Here is a 21022-nt window from a genome sequence, read left to right as displayed (position 1 = left end):
AACGGACAGTTATTTCACAAAAAATTTCCCTTGCGATCGTGGCACTTCCGGTTTTTTTTCTTTTCACAGAACATCTTAGTAACTGCTTGCATTACAAAGCTTTTCATTCTCCACAACTGATATCCCCCCCCCCCCCGTCATTTCCTTATAACTGTTTCTTGGAATTAAAAGGGTGGGAATGGGCAGAGGCAGCGATTTGGGGCTTAAAAAAGTTGGGGGGCAGAAAAAAAAAAACTAAAAGACATGGTACTTTTTGCGGGCAGCAAAAAATGAAAAAGAAAATAAAAGTCATGATTTTGTAACGGCTAGTTTTGAGAGTATTGAAGCAGATAAGTGAAAACTGATGTCAGTCTAACAATTAACGTACGTTTTTCTTAAGATTTTAATGAATTTTGTACACAATAAATATTTAAAAGTTACGATAAAAAAGAGGAAATTGGGCGCTTTTTCTAACTGGGGCTCTCAAGAGATGCAATTGAGCAGACCGGCGTCGGTAGTAGTCGGCTTTATGGCGCCGTGGTTTCGTTGGGTTGTTTAATTTTTAGATATGAAAAAAATTTGCCCATATTCAAGGTCATATTGCCAACTGTAAATCATGCATCATGCAATAGTGATACTCGAAATAAAATAAATAAATTAATCATAAAAAGTGTATGTGGGGGAGGGGGGGAGGTTGCTCCGCCGAATCGCCGCCGTTGGTAATGCAAAAAAGAGATGTCAAACTGTTTTAACTGTTTACTTTAATTGATTAAATGCTTTTTAAGACAAGTGTGTGCTGTCAGTATACCTTTATTAAGAAAAAACAGATTAATTACACTTGACGTAAAATGTAGTAATCCTTTCGCAATTGTTTCGATTGTGTTCTAAAAAGGGAACAACAGCCCATTTTGAAAAAGGTAAATTAAGTAGTTCCTCCTAATAGCGGACACCTCCCAACAACGGACAAAACTTCTAGTCCCTTGACTGTCCGCTATTGGGAGGTTTCACTGTATATCGCAAGCGAAACAAAATCAAAAAATACTAAGCTTTGTTTGCATGTGCTAAGTTACAAAATTGGAGAAATGACAAGAAGTCTGATTTCGGTTCACCTTGGTTCAAGCTAAAATAACTTTTGTCTTTTTAAATTACGGGTTGGACCATCTCGAATCTCGTTGCTAGAAATAGCATTGGGAAATTACTTTCCAAAATTGCTTTTAAGAGTCATCACATGTTTAACTAAAACCGCTAGTTGTGTTATGTTTTTTTAATATTACCACGCATTATGATCTTCCGCATCAAATTTGAATTTGAAACAAATTCTCTTTTTTTTTTTTTTTTGATTACAGAAAAGCCGCTAGAACAATTACCGTGTTTGTCCACTGTGTTAATTCATATAACCAAATTTTTACCAAATAAATTCGAGTATGAACAGTTTGCCCATTAACGGGTATTTATATTCTCCTGTTTCTGTTTTATTTTTCAGATTGATACTTTGTTCATTTTATGTATATAGAGCAAATTTTCACGGATTAAATAAACCTTGCTTCGCTCGTGTCTCCAATCTATTTAATGCTGCGTCTTCCCACGTTGTTCGGTATATTTTTTGTATTTTTGCGTGCGATGGCCCAAACTTCTGCTGATGTTCTGCGAAATTAAAAACGCGCAATTCCATTTGACATCAAAAGACTTTCTATTCATTCCAAAATAAACCTGTAACATAGGTGCAATACATTTATCAAACATATTCACATCATGATTCTAGGGGTATAAGGTTTGATATTTACATTTCTTTGAGGCTAATTTGCTGAATGATTATATAAGCAATCCAATAGGTTCATATTAGAAAAAGCAAAAAGTTCCATCAATTTTAATTTGTATTTATTCGATTTACTAAACAACGATCTATACGATGGACCAATCAAACCCGGTCCGTCATTCTTAATCCTGATAGACAAAAATCTGTAAATATTTTAACTTTTTTTTCAAAAAAAAAAAAAAAAAAGTTTTCGACCGTAAATCGCTTTTTGGCGCAACATTATCGGCCCAAAAAGTATAGAATTACGGAAAAAAGAGAGAATTTCAAAAAATCATGAATTGAACGAGATAATCTCGATCTTTTCTTTGTTTACATTCCGTTACTTGATAAGCCATGACCTTGAAAGAAGCGTTTTCAATGTGGTGACGGTCCCTAAAACGTTTTTCGTTAATAACTCCTGTTCTACTGCTCGGAATGCAGTGAAATTTCGTACCCTGGCTGTATTTTGCGGTCTAAACATAGTTATGTAGCAAAAAATAGGGGTTCCTATTTGAAAATCAAGAGTTGGTGCTCGTTTTGCTTTGTATATGGTCCCTAATCAAAATTTTACCTACGTAGTTTTAAAGAAGACTTTAAACCAAGTCGGATGACACCTTTCCTTCCTTTCTAGCATGTATAATGGCCGAATAATTTAAAGTGTTTCGTTTTTTTTTCTATGACTGTACCAAAGTGATTTCGTTCGTGAAAGTCCCTCTTGCTATTATCGCAAGAGGCTCTGATACGCAAAGTTTAATCGCAAGTAAGGAAGACTAGTCGACCCGTGCGGAACTCCGCACTGAACTTCGAACCGTTTCATAAGGCATTTCGCTCTTTAAAAATTTCAAAGAAAGAATATTATGAAGAAAAAACCGAAAAAAGTAAGCGCACAAGAGAAGGCATGTAATTTGAAGACATCAGTAAAAAAACCTCGTTAAATACAACCTTGTGATAATTTGGTCACCCCTCACCTTTTAGTTGTACGTATTTTCCATGCAAATATAAATAACATTAAAAGTGTGGCTGAATGACTCGTGAAAATCAGTAATTTTGCATGTGAAAAAACAGGTTGTGGCAAATACAGTCCTGCCCATGTGAGCATCTGACGGGAAAAAAAGAAACATTAAAGAGATATTTATTGGCACGGATTTGAAATGGCGCCATTCTGATTAACAGCACAACACTTCAACAAACCAAGCAATTCCGCCTTCCTTTTCGAATGCTATTCATTGAAGGAATGCATAATAAAAAACAGCAAAAAAGCTTTTAGTCAAAAAAAAAAAAATAATAAGATCATGCGTTTATGTTTTGTTATTAGCCAGCATGATACGATTTAAAATTATTCGTAAAACATGGAATTTCATTTAAGAATGAGGAAGCTTTCACGTAGTGATTGAAACAAACATTCTAGAGAAGTAATAAATTCGATTCAAAATAAGTTTTTTTATTTTTGAATATAGAACAATTTCTCATAGCAACTTGCTTTAACCGTTACGGCTTAAATGCCTGCACATGTTTTTCTTTTAATCAAACACTTAAAATTCAAAACCAAAACCAGTTGAACTGAGTCCGTTTTTCAAGTGTAATTTTTCGAACGTAGACAAAATGTTTTTTTTTTTTTTCCGCCGAAAGCAGTGGAGTAGAAAATGATTTCTTACTAATGAAGTTGATAATAATTTTAATGTTTTATATCGTATTCGAATAAATATTAAAAGATTTACTGGGTGAAACTCGAAGTTTTAATTTGGCGTAGTATTTTTTCATTTGTACAAAAGTTCGAACACTGCTATTAGAAAAATCTACATTTCAGCATACAATGAAAATGTTTTTCTGCACAAAAAGGGTTCCCTTGAGATATATCTAATACTTTTTTTTATGCTTACATTATGCTTAGTGGTCTGGACGGAGTCAAAGCTTTGAAAAAAAATGAAGAACACCCTTCGATTAACAGTCAACTTATCTGAATGATAACTGTAGCCTGCATAAAGGAGTCGAGACACCAAGTAGCATTCCTATCGCATTTATTTTTTTACGTGTGTTATCTGTTGTTTGTTATGAGTACATGTAAAGCGTAATATTAATGTAAATTTGCTATTATGTCGGACTGTCCGAGCTTGCCCGAAATTCAGATAGTTTATAGCCGATTGCTCTATCGAAAAAAAACTTCTTATTTATCCGAACAACTAAGTCCAGTGCTTTTAAGCTTTGTTTAAAAAAGAAAAAAAAATACACACATACACAGGTTAATATAATTTTTTTTCTTGCCGAAAGCGACACAAAAAATTGGAAAACTGTATTAGAACTTTGCTTTAAAAAACATTTGCATAAGAACTACAAGCTGCATCAAGGTTCTGCAATAGCAAGGGGCGTTTTCGAAAACTTAAATTTTTGGACCGTAAGTCTATTTTTCGGCTATTATTAGTCGGCATATATAAGTTTTAAAAGGGGGGTGAGATTTCTTCAAGAGCTAAGAAAGAATTCACATACTGACAGAAAAATAGTCCACTGAAATAATATAGAAGATAAGATATTGAACAGAAATGTTTTTATTTATGAAAATTTTTACAATTTGTTATCGCACGCTGCTTGAGCTGTTATGGTTTAGATGGCAGCACGTGTTCATCATTTAACAGCACGGTTAAAATACAAAATAATTTGAACGAAGTTCTTTTTTAAGCGTAGCTTTTCGAATGTAGTAAATTTGTGATAGGCTACTTTTTTTTCAAAAAGAACAAAAAATATATATTTTACCCTTCAAATTGAAGTAGTAATTTTTTTATTTGTACAAAGAGTGAAAAACTCATTAGAAGAATCTATATTTCAATACACGATTTATTATTTTTTTCTGAGAAAAAAAAACAGTTCTATTGTAGTCTGAAATCTTAAACCTTAAACTTATATTTTCGCTTAAATTATGCTTTTTCTTACCAGAGCCAAAACTTTAAAAACCAAAAAAAAAAAGCCTTATAATTAAGCTCTAATTTGCATCAAGTTTCCATTACAGCAAGGAGCGTTTCCATCTCATCTAATCCTTTATTTTTGTTATTAAGTGTTCATGTAATGCGCGATATTATTTTTTTTTTTGGATGCAGATTGTCCGGACATGGGCCCGAACTCGCATTTTCCTGGTTACCAGACGAACGTTCTGCCGATTAAGCTAGTCAGCTCTGCCAGCTGTGGTGCAAATTAAAGTTATAAATTTAACAGAAAACCTCATTCTGGTTCTTTAAAACAGTTTTTTTTTTTTTGAGAGGAAAAACAATTTTTAGACCATGGGTATATTTTTCGTCAGTAGCCTGTACATTAAGCATTAAAATAAGGTGTAAATCAAAGAAATCGATCAAGAATTGAGGAAAATCACGCGTAGAAACCAAAAACAGGCTACAGAAATAATATATAAGGATTCTGATGAACACCTTTGTTACTCTTGTTCTTTTCAGTGTAAAGTAGAGCCTGCGCTGCTCCGGTCCTAGCTTATCAGGGGCAAATTTATGTTCGCGTATATTATTTAAAATTATGATACCGAAAGATCGTAAGAAAACGGGCGCCAAGCATTTTCTTTTTATTTTCAATAAACGTAGTTTCTGCACAGATTGTACAATAAAGTATGGTATCGAACAAACATTGCGTACTAGAGGAGCGTTGGAGAGTCAGCCTGAACCCATTCTAGCTGGATTGTTTAAAAAAAAAAAAAAAAAAAAAGGATTCAAATTCCACACGTGTTTTAAACAGAAAACAGTAGACTAATTCTCTGTGTTTCGTAGTAAGTTACCGCCCTAAAGCCAGGGCTAAAGCTGAAATACTTAAAATACACCTCCAGCTCTGTTATTCCATCCGAGGACTGCAGTTCCGTGCTTTTTAGCACTCATCAGCCCGGAATTCCATTCGAGTGGAATAATCGAATGGAATAACAGAGCTGGCGGTGTATTTTAAGTATTTCGGCTTTAACCCTGGCTTTAGGGCGGTAACTTATACAAAATACCATGCTTTGCCATCAATCTTTGAGTTGAACCGCACCAGTGCTGCGGTCGCTCATCTGGTTTGCTGATTCTGAATTAGCTACCAGTTTGTTTGGCTCCCTTAAGAGGTTTTTCGCCTTCAGCTCATGTGATTTCTATTCCGGGCTGATGAGTGCTAAAAAGCACGAAACTGCAGTCCTCGGATGGAATAACAGAGCTGGCGGTGTATTTTAAACAATTCTCTGTGGTTAAATGATGGGTAGGGGGGGGGGGAGAGAAAGTAATTTGATGAGTCTTGTGAACAATTCTATTTATACTGCAGCGAATCATCGCCCCATAGCCAGAGAGCATAATGGCTTCGTTTCCAAAATTTTAAAAGAATTTTTTTCTGAAAGAGCATGCTTAAAAACATAGGATCTGACTATTTTTTAAATAATTTGTTCAAATTTATTACTTAAAAAAAATTAATTTAATCGGTGCACTTTCATTATTTACGCTTCTGCCGATGACGTCACAAATGATGAAATGCCGTTCACTGTTGCCATTTCGCAGAGTAAAATATTTAATTTGCATCTTTACTCACTTGTATTGGCAACGATGTGGTTGATAGCAAGCGTAGAGCGCAATTTTAATTCGCTTCTTGATTATCATAACGTGGAAACGCGGAAGAAAGGTGCGCCAAATAGCATCATTTGTGACGTCATCAAGACCACGCCTTGTTTGAAAGATTGGGCATTTTAAAAAAATAATTAAAATTAATTTTAAATGAATTTAAATTATTTTTTTCGATGTAGACATCGTTCATACACATGGAAAACTCAAAGCCAAATTTAAATCTCAAGTCAAAATAAAATGCTTCAAGCAATGAAGCAGGATATAGACTAATGAACGTGACTTATAAATTTAAAGGAAATTGCTGAGCTTATTACTGTATTTTTGAGTTTATGTCAACCAGCAAGGGGCAAATTTTAGCAACATTTGGATTCAAGGGCGTCAGCAGAACCATATGCAAGGGGTTACCTGACTGACGTCACGACATCAAATTCATCGGCTCATGTTTATACCCATGACGGAGCTCATGGACATAAACATGAAATTATTTTCTTTTCTGATGTATTTTGTGGCTTGTCTTTTGTTTAAAAATGAATTTCATTTTATTTATTAAACATTTAAAACTTTTTAAAAAAATCAAAAAAATATATAAAAAATACATGAAATTAATATTATTTTATTTTTGAGAAACTTGCACTTGTGAATGGTCCCAATGGGGTTGTTTCCAAACTTTTAAAAGTATTTTTTCTGAAAGAGTATGTTCAAAAACATAGGATCTGACCATTTTTTAAATATTTTTTTTACGTTTAATGTTTTTAAAACATTACTTTAATCGTTTCGCATTCATTGTTTACGCTTCTGCCGATGACATCAGAAATGATGAAATGCCATTCACTGTTGCCATTCACAGAACAAAACATTTAATTCGAATCTTAAATCACGTGTATTGGCAACGATATGGTTGATAGCAAGCATAGAGCGCAACTTTAACTCGCTTCTTGATTATCATAACGTGGAAACACGGAAGAAAGATGCGCCAAAGTACATCATTTGTGACGTCATAAAGACCAAGCTTTATTTTCATTTACATGTGAAATCTTGGATCAAACGTATAATCGCTACTACAAAATTCTGCTAGGAGCAAAAACAGAATCAAATACCGAAGATCAAGTTATTTTTAAAGCCTTGCTTAAACGGGTGTCTCTCCAGTTCCGCCGACATTTCATCCCCCCCCCCCACCTTATTTTTCAGTTTTAATTATACCTTTTGATACATTAAAGAGGGAGAAAATTAAAAACATAGGCGAAACTGGGAATATAAATCCTCAAACTAAGTACATTTTATTTGTTTACAAACAGAAGGCGACAACAGATAAAAATTTTAAACCATTGAGATTTCACCAATTATTTGCCAACAAGTAATCGAATGAAAAGCTTTCTCGGAGCAATCGTATGTGAACAAATTTTAATGTGATTTATCTTTTACACTGTTGATTTAATTAAGCTGCATAACTCGTGCAAAAAATGACTGAAATCAGCCCTTGTTGGAGCAATTAACACTGAAATAGAATCAGCGCATGTTTCCATATAGGCCACGTTTTTTCCCAAATTTCATCTAAATCGTGGCATTACTTCTTAAAATATAGCAGTTGCCAATGAAGAGGAATGAACATTCTATTGCACTACCTCCTTTGGAGCTATTGCCATCAAAATCAACTCAGTTTTCTTGCCGGTGACCCAATTTTCGCTTAGATACGTTCATTACTTTTTGAGAAGAAAGAAACGTTTGATATCTTCGTTCCCATTTGAGATATTGGCACCAAAACTCAATCATCACCTATACCCTATAGGGTCTACACATGAACCAATTTTTGTTTTACTCCTCATGTTACTTCCTGAGATATAGCAATCACGCATAACGGAGAAAACGTTCAATTGCTCTACCCTCCATAGAGGAATCAGTGTCAAAAACTAATGGGTACCAATTCACTTGGGAGCACAGATGTGCATCGAATTTCGTTCGACTTCATGTAATAGTCTTTTAGAGCGGCGACAAAATCCGGTCACACACTCACACATACCAACAGCTTTCAAAACCACGCAAAATAAACTCGGCACACCTCAAAACATACAAATCCGTTCCGTCGGAACACGAACATTTTCATATATCCAATACTTTCTTCAACAAGGTGCGTTATGAAAGTAATGAGCGTTTCTCTGACAAAACTGTTCGTCGTACCCTGCTCCAAGGGACGCAAAACGTAATGCCTTTTCGATCTCGAACGAGATCAGTTTTCTCCTACGAGTCGGGGTGTTCAGATTAGTTTTCTCCTACGAGTCGGGGTGTTCAGATCAGTTTTCCCCTGCGAATCGGGGTGTTCAGATCAGTTTTCTCCTACGAGTCGGAGTGTTCAGATCAGCTTCCTCTTACGAGTCGAATTCTGCATGCGGCTTGGAAAGAATGCTGCGAAAACGCAACAGATGCTTTAACATCCCCTCAAAGAGGACTGCTTGTCAAGAACCCAAGTTGGAAAACAGCGCAAATCTTTCAAGGAGGGGGAGGTGAGTATTAAAAACACTCAATCTTGAATTCGGAACTTCTGAGGAACGAAATTTGTTTACATGTTTTGGAGGGAGAAAAAACATGGCCGACGCAATTGCTTCGGCTGGCCAATCAGGAGCCCCAAAGCTACTACAAAGTATTTACCCAAGTAAAGGATGTTTGTATGCATCCCGGCCAAGGACTTCTCGGGTACCTTTCGGTTATAGAAATTCGGACTGCTCACGCGTATTGATGCATGAGGATTATATATTGAAGACTTTTGATGGTTTGTACAGATACCATCAATGAATCAGTTTTTAGGAAACCATGCACATAGCTTTTCTAACGTTCCTTGTGCATGCTCTATATACATAGGTGGATGATTGCTCAGGGCTGGCAATAGCAGCGACAGCAACCACATACCAGGAAAGCAAGGATGTTTGGAAATTAGCGTAAGTGGCGCATGATTTGGGGGGGGGGGCCTGATGACGGCATTTGGTGCGTGAGGATCGTTGCTGTTCAAAAACACTTTGACGGGAAAGAAGAAATGGACGAACTTGCAAGTTTAGGAATGTCTTCACAATACGCTCGTTTGGAAGAAGACTGCCACAATATGAAATTTTTAATTTTCGTTTTTTTTTTTCGCTTAAACGGCTTTAAATAATGTTATCTTCTTTGGAAAATATTAACAAAATTTTTGTTCGAATATTAACCACTGGAGAGCACGGCAAACTTACTTTTCTTAATGCAAATTGCCCGAAGCGTTCAACTTCAAACGCTTTTCCTGCAAAATTTCATTTTTTTCGTATTGTGGCATTCTTTTTCCAAATGATCCGTATCACTTGGTAGATTTTATGCGTATCCATATCATTGATAAAATTGAAGAAGGGGGGGGGGGGGCGAAAAGTAGCAGATGTTGCCAGGGAGTTTGTTATCAGTTACAGTGTTATTTCGAGGCTTTGGAAATCATTTCAAGCAAATGGAATGTTGGCAACGTAATGGGGGAGGTAATGTACGCAGTACGACGCCTGGAGGAGAAATGTACATAGTGCCATAAATAAAAAGGATATATTCAGGAAAAAAAATTCCTTGTGACACAATTACTGTACAACTTAAACAGACGCAGTATAGGTTACAACCCCTTCAATGTAACTGGTATACGTATATGTCTTATATTAAAGAATTTTTTATTCGAAATATGATGCATGTCTTGCAGTTTTAATCGTGTGCATTCTCGCCCCAGGCTTGCTCACATGTGCACCCGCCATCCCCATACGGACGCATGCGAACAATTGAAGACATTTTTAAAAATACCATAAAGTATAATAGTACAGTGAACAAGATCTGAACACTCTCTAAAGTGAACACCCCGATATTCAGAACACATTTTGATGGTCCCGGCGAAACTCTATGGACTTTATATAGGCTTATCTCTCTGTACTATGAACGCCCTATAATATGAACACCCCAGCATTATGTGAACGTTATTTTCTATACCCTTCAAATATCACCTTTCTATATACTGAACATGTTCACAATCGATACTAAGAAATTCTATGAATCAAATTGGAAAGCCTAAAGTACTGTTACAAATTCTGTAAATAGTGATTATTTTTGTGATTAATTTGTTGTAATGTGGCTAAATTAGGCGTTTGTTCCATTATTTTGCATCTAAACTTATCTTAGTAATGTAAACTGTAAATAATTACTTGTAATTTACATACAACCCCCTAACATTCGACTGAAGTATACGGTCCCCCTATTTCTGAACGATAAGGTTTGTGAATGGAATAAAAAGAAGATATGAGAAATTTGTAAAACTTTGTAGGATTTTCTAGAGATGTCTTCGCTCGGTATAAAACGCCGGGCGTCTTGTGAATGGGAGAGTTATTTGGTTTGCGTTTTAACTGTGGAGTTTCGTTTCTCGTTGCGCTGTGTTATTGCGTATTTTGATGAAACTAAGCGTTTTACAGTTGAGTTTACGGTGCTAATTGATATTTGCCTAATTGCTATGGTTAATTTAGCAGGTGGTAACGATATTTCTTGTACATAATTGTAAACAAATCTCCTGGGTTTTCTCAAGAACTGTGTCGTCATTTAAAGAAAGTTTGAAGCTGCACGGAACTGGTAACAATACATTAACGATTTTATCACTGATTGAATGGTATTAAAGTGAAAATGGATAGAGGAAGAAGAAAAATTATTTTTCTGGATATTACTGCATCACATGAAATCATTCAGCTGAGCAATGTGAGTTTAAAGTTTCTTACACTGAACTATATTCCAAGAATCCAACCAATGTATCAAGATGTTTTACAGACGTTTAAAGTATGATTACCTCTAAGGCAAAATGCTGCTGAGAATCACCCGGAAACATTTTAACTTCGATGATAGCGTATACCTTTCATGAGGATCCACAATGCAAACACAGATTAAAACTAACTTTTTTTTTTCTTCAGGTGTTATACCGATAGCTGTATTATAATATTTTATTGTTGAATGTTAAGAAACTTTTTAAACTAAAATAGAAACAGATAAATGCAAGAGTTTAGGTCCTACCGAGTAGAATTAGACACCTCTACCTCAGTTACTGGTATAGCTCACTGGGCAAAGTACTGAGCATAGTCCATTTTCTCAGTAGAATGCATGTGCATGCATTATCTAGTCTCCCTCTATAATTAACGCCCCCATAATCTGAACACTTTTGTTCGGTTCCATGAGTGTTCAGAATAGAGAGAGCCCACTGGATTTTTTTTTTTTTTTTAATCTCAAATATTTTATGCCACTGAGAAAAGACGATTCAATTATTGAGATTTTTTGTTCGCTGAAAAATTGATATTTTTTGAAAAATAAAGAAGTGCAAAAAAAATTGTTCACACGTGCCTCTCTTCTCCCTACTCTTTCGGATATAGATGAAAGCAATGCTTTTCTATTCATAACTTTTCTTCTATGTCTGTTGCATGTAGTAGAAAGGAACAAACTTCAAAATTATGCATTAAATATTACCTACATATAACGATATATCAAAAAATACAACAGAAAGAAATCAAACACTTTTTATTTCCTAAATAATTTTATTCTCAAGTACAACTTGCTTTTATAAATAGGTTTTCTATTCTGAAAAAAAACAATATATAAATAACTCGATGTATTTTCATAGGAAGCCTTGTATTGAATTCTTTTACTTTAAAAAAAAATGAAACAACTACACAAAACATACGTACACACAAACATTTACTTCGTTTAAAATCTCTTATGCATTGCTTACGCATTACTTCATATGTATACATGAACACAAAATATGCCAAAATTTTACAACAATGAGCTATAAAAGTATTTTTTTTTAAAAACTTTTACGTATTTCAAAATACAATTTATTAAAAAAGCAACACTGCACCTAGTCTTAAATAGTGCTTCAGATATATTAGAAATGACCCAAGAAAATGAGTTCAATGTCGTAATTCAAAGTTAGAATAAGCACAGGATTGTCATCGTTTGTGTAATTGTTGCAGCAAACACTGAGCGATTTAAACACACATAAAGTTATTTTTTTAATTAAAAAATATTTCGGTTTTATTTGCATAATCCTTTAAAAAGATGTAACATCTTTTATAATTAAAACTGAGCGTATGTACCTATCAATCTATGTATCTATCTATCTATCTACTGTGAGGCTCTGAGAAGTTGAACTCCGACTCTGACAATGTTTACCTCTGTTTCGGAAAATAGGGAGGGGTAATTGGCGCTAAACTGAGTTGAGAAACTTTCTTAGTAGTTCTTCAAAAATATTCAAACTAAAATCCGAGCCAATAACACGCGTCTGTTTTTTACTAAACTCCCCTAAAACAGATAAAAATAGTCAAGGTTACAGCTCAACTAACCAGAGCTGCACTATGTCCGAGTTACTTCTCCCGAACGCCAGTGACCATCGAACCAGGTATCGATGGATTCGTAATTTTTCCGTCTTTATGGTTGGCAATTGAACATAATCCTCCGATAATAACTAGCGTAGATATCAATTAAAAACTATTAGTTATGACATTTAGATTTCGACATAAAAATCCCTATTTTTCAAAGGCTTTCCTCCATTCAAATTATTATTCAGTGCTTCATCTCAACTTTCCGTAGCAATGCTTTTATTGAAATTTGTAGCGTGAAGAAAATCATTGAGAGGAGAAAGATCTGTTGCCATTTTTTTCCTCGAATATGAACAAATAACATTCTGGGTTTTGTTTTGAGGCTTTTCCTGCAATCGGAGAATTTACAATGTTTCCTTTTTATTCTTTTTCCGTAACCTGCCGTAAAATTTTACTGTTTTTTTTTTTTTTTGGTTCAAACCTGATTGTTGAACACGCGTCACTTAACATAACTTTTATTTTCGACGTGGAAGCAGGCGGCACAGCTAGTATTTTATTAAATACTGTACTTACAGTACTGTAAAAGTACTTATCTTTACAAGCCATAATTTTAACGAGAATGGATTTATCGGTGATTTCGCGAGCGGAAAGCATCGGGAATTTTATATGAACTGAACCGAAAGTAGATTTGTATACATAAAGTTGAAATATTTCGCGAATCTAGAATTTTCGCGATTTTAATGGACTTGCAAAAATCAAAAAATAGGTGTTTTCAGAGTAATTGACACTTTTGCAGGGGGGGGGGGTAGAAGTTTTGGTCGATCTTGTTCCGCCAATTTCCAGATTTTTTATTATTTGGCCTCCAATTTTTAATTTTTCAGTTACATAAGCAATTGTTTTTAATGTTTTTATTATCTTTCTCTATATTGACAAGACAAACCAATATCAAACCCGAACAGGGGCGTCAAAAACTTAAATTTTTCGGAAGACGGAAATTCTCAATTTGCCGAACGGACCTCCAAATTTCCCCTAATGAAAACAATTTTGCCGAATGCTGCTAATAACTTCACCAAATGTTAATAATTTTTCTGAATAGAACTCCACATTTCGCCGAATCGTCACACAAAATTTTTCAAATAAGGAAAAAACAGTGACCTTACATCAGAATGCCCCTGGACAATAAGCCTAAAGTTATAAAACGTTAGGCTTCGGGTCTAAAAATTTTGCCGACAGTTAAAAAACATCAACACTTTTCTCAGTTATCGAAATCTAACCGAATGTTAAAATGCAGTGGGATGCTGCTATGATAGTAACGTTTATCTTATAGTTCTATGAAAAACTTTTCCTACAATAAAAGCATTGCACATGGTTTACTTATATTTTAAAAGTGCGAAGAGTAGGCACTAAGAACGTAAATTCGCGTGGGTTCAACTAAAACATAAAATCGAATTAGATTTTTTATCCTTATCAGAATTGCTTCAACTTTATTTCGTTTTATAAGAGACTGTCTTCATAAAAATTTAAACTTCAAGCACACTATTTGTGCATCAATGTGCTAAAATTGTCTCGTAGAGTGGAACTCTAAATTACACTCTTTGATAAATCGCAAAAGTACTCAGCATTATAAACAAATTAATTTAGAGAATAGTTTTCAACTACTTTCGAATTGAAAATGTTTTTTAACAAATGAACAATAGACAGTTTTTAAAAAAACTGCTTCGAAACATTTTAATAGTAACTCTCCCTTTGAATTACCGTTTAAAATACAACGTTCATATTTAATAAAGTAGATTATTGCGTACGTTTACAATAACACAAATAGTACTTAGGCTAAATACACATTATAGCTCACTCACAAGTAGCTCAAAGTAATAAAAGTTCGGCATATCTATTCTACATCTAAAGTAACATAAACCCTTCTCACTTGCAGCTGTTGTGCTCACTCAAATCTAAAACATAAAGTTAAAATGAAACGTTTTTCAAGTCTTCTTCTATGTTAGATAATAGTTCTGTCAGTTACGTTAACTTAAAAACGTGTGGCTTAAAACGCTGAGGCAAAGATCGCAAGCCTCATGATTCAGCAGCGACGAATGAGAGACACGTTTTACGGGGGTGAAACGAGTGAAAGAAACCTGATTTCTTCTAATAATTTTCTTTAAAATGTATCACGTGACTAGAGATTCTTGTTTCAAGATTTGAAAGGTTCTTTCTCTACTTTCTACTCCTTCTCAATGACGGCAACGTTATGACATCAGTTTTTCACTATTTGTTTTAAATAATAGGTTAACAACACTACACTGCACACTGTGTAATCCAATTCTTCTGAAGTTACTGTTTGGAAGCTACTCCTGAAAGTTTATTTGAAGCTACTGAAATCTCTAGTCATGCTTATTGATGTTCTATGCAAAAAAAAAAAATTACTGACATGAAAGAAAGCTGAGGAGTTTTTGAACATTTCGAAATTTTATGTCTCTAACTCAAAGGTGCACAACTTTTTTTAAAGTAATTACAGGGTGTTCCAAAAATGACTGATACATTTGTAAAATTAATGAAAACTAAACGGGCAGCGATAGACATATACCGTTTGTTGAATTATGCTTGCAACAACAGTAAATTTTCAGACAGACAATCTTTCAAATTTAGTTATAAAGTTTTTTTCTCAACAGATGGCGCTGCAGGCATTTTAAACGCTATAAAAGAGAACGCAGTCTGTAAAATCGCCAAAATGACAGGTATATTTTAAAAATAATTAAAAACTAAACGGGCAGCATTGATTTATCAAATATACCGGTCAATTAGGCAATCTTACAAACCGCAGTTTCTTTAATCCCTTTTAAAATACCGACAGCGTCATCTGTTGAGAAACATTATAACTAATTTTGAAAGTTTTGTCTGTCTGAAAATTTACTACTACTGTCCCAAACATAATACAACAAACGGTATATTTCTATCTTTGCCCGTTTAGATTTTATTGATTTTTCAAATGTATCAGTCATTTTTGGAACACCCTCTATTTGACTTAATTTTTCTCACATAACTGGAAGTTACCCGAACTAAATTGCAGCATGTTTTTGAACCATGTAAATAACACATTTGGAATGGTTTTATAATGTCTTTTCAGAATTTTGGAGAACTATAAAATATTTACAGGAATATTTCTTTCTAACAACTCTATTTTAGAGCGCAAATTTTACAGGCACCAGAGCAGATAATCTCAAAAACTTGGCTTCAGCCAACGGTATTGAGAGTGCGTCTTGTATGACATGGAAAAAAAATCGCTGTTTTTGAGGAGTAACTCCGCAAAATGCGGAGCAGTTGGCAACTCTGAGCAAGGGTTAAGAGGTTGTAACCTTTTGAAACCCTTGGTTTAAAAAATATGCCAGCTTTAATAGAACTAAACTGAGGTATTGAACTGCTTGATTATCTTCTGAAAACTATTTTATGGTGTTATCAAAACACTTGACGGTAGAATGTTCATTTTTACGAGCGCAAATATGTTAATTTTTTAATGTATTTCTCACTGTAATACACTCATGTCCAAAAATAAGGTCGCAAACATGTTGAGAAAGAGAATATTCGACGCATGTACTGGCAATCGAGATCTCCGGATCTAAATCCTACTGAACATATTTCGATAGTCTAGGAAAAGCCATTGCATTGCTTAACCCCCTCCTAATACCCTCCACCAGTTAAAAGCAGGGCTTCTGGAAAAATGTATTTTGTTGTCCCAAGTATTTATTGACACCCTCATAAACAGTAGGAAAGCCCGTTGTAATACTTGTATAGGGAGTACGGTGGTCACATCCCATATTAGACCAGCTTTTCCCGACATAAATACTTTTATCTCTGATCAATAACTTAAAACTTTTTGATATGATCTGTTACTTGATTCCCAGTTAAAATATTTGCCATGTTTATGTGTTCTTTTTCGCATGGTAACATATACCTCTGAATCAAATTTCGTAGCAACACATTGTGACTACATAAAATACACTGCCAGCTCAGACCTTCCATCCACGGCTGCGGTTACGTGCTTTTTCGCAATTATTAACCCGGCATAAAACGTGACTCTTATTCAGGTGGAAAACCTGTTAAGGAAGCCAAGAGTGCCGAACAAACTGGTAGCTAATACAGAATTAGTACTGACCAGACGAGTGACCGAAGCAATGGTTCGTTTCAACTCGAAAATTGAAGGAAAGGCATGGTATTTTCAGTAAGTCCCCGCCCTATAACCAGGACTAAGGCAGAAATACATAATATACACCGCCTATAGTCACTTCCTATTCCGGGCTCATGAGTGCTAATAAGCACGAAACTGCAGTCCTCGGATAGAATTACTGAGCTAGTGGTGTATTTTACGTATTTTTGCCCTTATCCCTGGATATACGGCTGTAACTTACTGAACCTAGTGAATAGTTTTTGCAGATTTTATGTTTGTGACGATACTTTCGGATTAGAGTGTTCTTTGGTGAAAATGAAAAAGAATTGAGTGCAAAAATAAGGTTACGTAGCAAGTGAGAAGGTACACAAATCGTACACACTACGGAATGCCATTTAAGGTAACTGTGCTGCTACCTCCAACTGATTTTGACTGGGGACTACGCCATTCGTCGGTAGTACAGGTACCTTTTCCTGCCCACCAGGTCTGGATATCCGTATACACTTTAGGCACTACGGGAGCGTGTAGCAGGGCACACAGTCGGCACCAGAACCTAGTGTTGATGAATTCACCCGTATTCTTCCATTGGAAGTACGAATTGTAGAGAGTATCGTTCTTATCCAGCAGGTGCAGGTACTGCGCAAGCTCCTTCGGACCCGCGAACTCTTCTACGTGGATGTAAGAGTGTGGAGGGGCTACTTTTGCATAATCCTCTGGACGGGCTCCCATTACAATTGGGACTATGTCATGGCTGAAAAGAGAAGAATAAAATTATGTGATGGAGTTACAGATAATATAGTATAACGTCGATGGGCGATTCTCGAAAAAATGTCCCGTTCGTAAGTTTTTTTATTTTTTCTAGCTAACCAAAGCCTTCAAAAAATAATGCTGTTGGGAAATAATACATGCTTTAATATACAGTGGCCGCCGCTTACATGAATCACGTTCGTTCTAAACAGTTTTGCTTCCATAAAACGGCTAATTCAATACAGTTGGATTTTGTTCTATTTTTGACATCAATTTGATTCATTAATGTGGTTGATTCAATTAACTACTGATTCAATTAACCTGCGTCTACTGTACTATCATAACAACATATGAAGCCTAACAGTTAATCCCATGTTTAATAAATAGTTACCTTGAATAAAATAAAAAACTTAGTGTTACGCACGGGACATTTTTCCGAGAATCGCCCCGATGTTAAAACTAACCCTTTCAGACCACCAAAGTAAAGCCCTGAATCGCCAAGCAAAATTTGCGGTGTTCCCTGATTGCATCAAGAGCGCTTTACATCAAATGAATCGGTGAGAGAAAAAACTACGTAAGGCAAGAATTTCATATTGTTCAGGAGAGAGAAAAAGCGTCATAACTTTTACAAATTTTCAAATGATCGAACTTTTTTTTCCTCCATCATAACATGCATTTGTGTTGCTGTCACGCAAAAATGACAGTTTCTACTAAAATCGGGCGCAGGAAAGTTTAATTAGGACTTACGCTGTTTTTGCACTCAACTGGTTTCTACACTTGGAGAAAAAGTTATCATACATTCAAAGTTTATATAACTGATTCATGATTTCATCAGAAATGAAATAATGATTGCTTATCCATTATAACACAGGAATTCAAAAAATTATCTAGCTCTTACAACAGACCATTTTTAACCATACATCGTTATAAAAAAAATGCAAAATCATAAGAAATCAGGAATTTAAAAAACTTTACAGTATTCAGGAACATATGCTAACAACGGCAGTGGAAGGTTATTACACAAATTGAGTGGCAGTAGCTAAATCTGTACCAAAAACGTTCAAAACGTTTTGTAAGTTCACTATATCTTTTGAACTATTAACCTGAGTGCCGTGGTTTTTGCACTAACACGTATCTTGACTTTCAGAGCTTATTTCTATACAAAACGAATTTTCAAATTTTTGTGACTGAAATGGTTTTTAATCTCACAGATTCAGTTAGACGACTCACAACCATTGCAGATCCCACGTGATCAAGCTACCTACATAAAACTAGGCCCTCAAAAACATTTGTTCCGGAAAGCCTTACGTGAAGGTTGAATGCTCTAAAATCCCAACTGACATTGTGAAGTTTGGTTATAAATGTATAATAGATTATATACAAGTACTGGTAATCAAAAGGAAGCTAAATCTGATGTTCAAACTTTATTTGAGTATTATTAGTAAGTGTGAATTCATACTGATTCGTAAATATTTTTAAAGTACAAATATTCTAGTCGGAAATTCATTAAACTGAAAAACGAATTGAAGTTTATTAGCTACATAGCTGCCTGCTTAGTTGCTACAGTAAAATATTGTTAAATTGATTCCGTTAAATTATAAGGCTCATCGATGCAGCAAAGGTTTAGGAGGTTGTAACCTTTTGGAACTCTTGTTTTAAAAAATATGGCAACTTTAAATATTGTTAAATTAATGTCATTAAACTGTAAGACACAGCTCTGCAGCAAGGGTTTAAGAGGTTTGAAACTTTTAGAACACTTGGTTTAAAAAAAATGGCCAACTTTAAATGTTGTTAAATTACTTCCGTTAAGTTGTAAGGTACAGCTATGTAGCAAGGGCAGGGTTGCCAAACTTCGAGGAGCCAATTGAGGAGCATCTGCGGTAATTTTGAGGAGCAATTAAAATTTTGCAGAGCAGTACGGTATTTTGTATAAAAATCAATGAAAATAACTGAAACCAATTGTCTAAAATTGTTTCAAATTTCTTAACAAGCATTTTAAGCAAAAGTATAGAACTATTTTTTTTTTAAATTAATATAACAGCTTTAAATATTATTTTAATCTCTTAGTATAAGCATTTTAATTTCCCATATTTTCAGGTTTGTCATGATAAAGTAGCACAATATAAGCTTGAATACGTTCGGCCGAGAAATGCAGAGCAAAATAACTTTTTGAGGATCCGCGGAATTTCGCTGTTTCTGAGGAGTAACTCCGCAAAATGCGGAGCAGTTGGCAACTCTGAGCAAGGGTTAAGAGGTTGTAACCTTTTGAAACCCTTGGTTTAAAAAATATGCCAGCTTTAATACCAAGATACCTACATATAAGGACTACTTATGTCCTCAACTCAGGCAAAAACTCAGACTTGTCATGACCAACTATCCCTGTCTCTCCATTAAAGAGCAAAACTAATGGTCATTAACAGTAATAGGGCGACTAAATGAAGAAAAAAAAGGAAAAATCATCGGTCAATCGCTAACAAATTGCAACTTCAAAAAATAAGTTAATGGAAACAAGTCTAGAAAACATATAAAGTATTTGGTAAAATCTTGACCGCGAAAATCATAATCCAGCCTTCATGAACTAATTCATTTTAAAATATATGCTTTTCATTAATTAATGTATTCCGGGTTATTAATTTCACTTTTTTTAAATATGATTTAACACTTCGAATAACATGAAATGTTCAAAAAAGTGGCTACTAATGAAAATGCATTGCTGTCCACTGGTAGCTAAAGTATTTCCCTAGTTTTGCCCTTTCTTCTTTTCAGAAAATTCTAACTGAACTGGAGGTCATTAACAGTCATTTGCCAAGCCCGTATTGTATGCATATATGCATATGCAGTTGCATATTTTTGCTCCATTTGACTTTAGTTATAGTGCCTAGAAAGAGTAGTGTGCCGATCGACGGGGAAAAAGTGAGGTCAGATCTGAGGAAAATCCAGATGGCACTGCGCTCGAGGAGTACGTTAAGCTCCTCAATCAGACTCGTTTTAAATCAGCGATTGCATGCTGATTTCGCAGTTTAAAAGCCCCGTTTTTCGGATTGAACTTATTTCTGCGCAAAAGACAAATTCTGTAATAAGTGCTATTTGCAGGGGTGATTGTGAGTTCATCAAAAAATACCTGAAAGTTTCAAGGCGAGAACGGGGGGGGGGGGGGGGGGGGGGGGGGTAATCTTTGGTCCCTATTACTTAAGTGCACCTATGCCATAGTATTAAATAGTTCAATAGTCAGAGTCAAAATAGTGTGTGTACATTTGATTAAAATTTTAATGGGTTACAAAGTTACTTTTGAGCTGGTGTTATACAAAATTATCTTGACATTTGTCCATCTAAAGGGATAGGTGTCCATCTTAAGGCTCTTGCAGGTATATTTGATGAGTATTATATAATTTTTAAAAAAAAATTGCGGAGGTAAGGAGATAAAAGCATAACAAAA

General features: G+C 34.9%; 1 protein-coding gene across 1 annotated transcript in view; it reads right to left on the bottom strand.

Moving 5' to 3' along the window:
• Positions 1-17220: 17220 nt before the first annotated feature.
• LOC129228352 (glycoprotein 3-alpha-L-fucosyltransferase A-like) overlaps positions 17221-21022 on the bottom strand; it is a 70163-nt gene continuing 66361 nt past the window's right edge. Inside the window, exon 5 of the mRNA XM_054863031.1 lies at positions 17221-17590. Coding sequence (XP_054719006.1) covers positions 17221-17590 — 370 coding nt within the window. The remainder of the gene's footprint in view (positions 17591-21022) is intronic.

This window comes from Uloborus diversus, chromosome 8, assembly GCF_026930045.1.
Source record: "Uloborus diversus isolate 005 chromosome 8, Udiv.v.3.1, whole genome shotgun sequence".
NCBI classification, from domain to species: domain Eukaryota; kingdom Metazoa; phylum Arthropoda; class Arachnida; order Araneae; family Uloboridae; genus Uloborus; species Uloborus diversus.
Note: the sequence above shows the minus strand (reverse complement) of the source record. Positions and strands in the feature narration are given on the sequence as shown.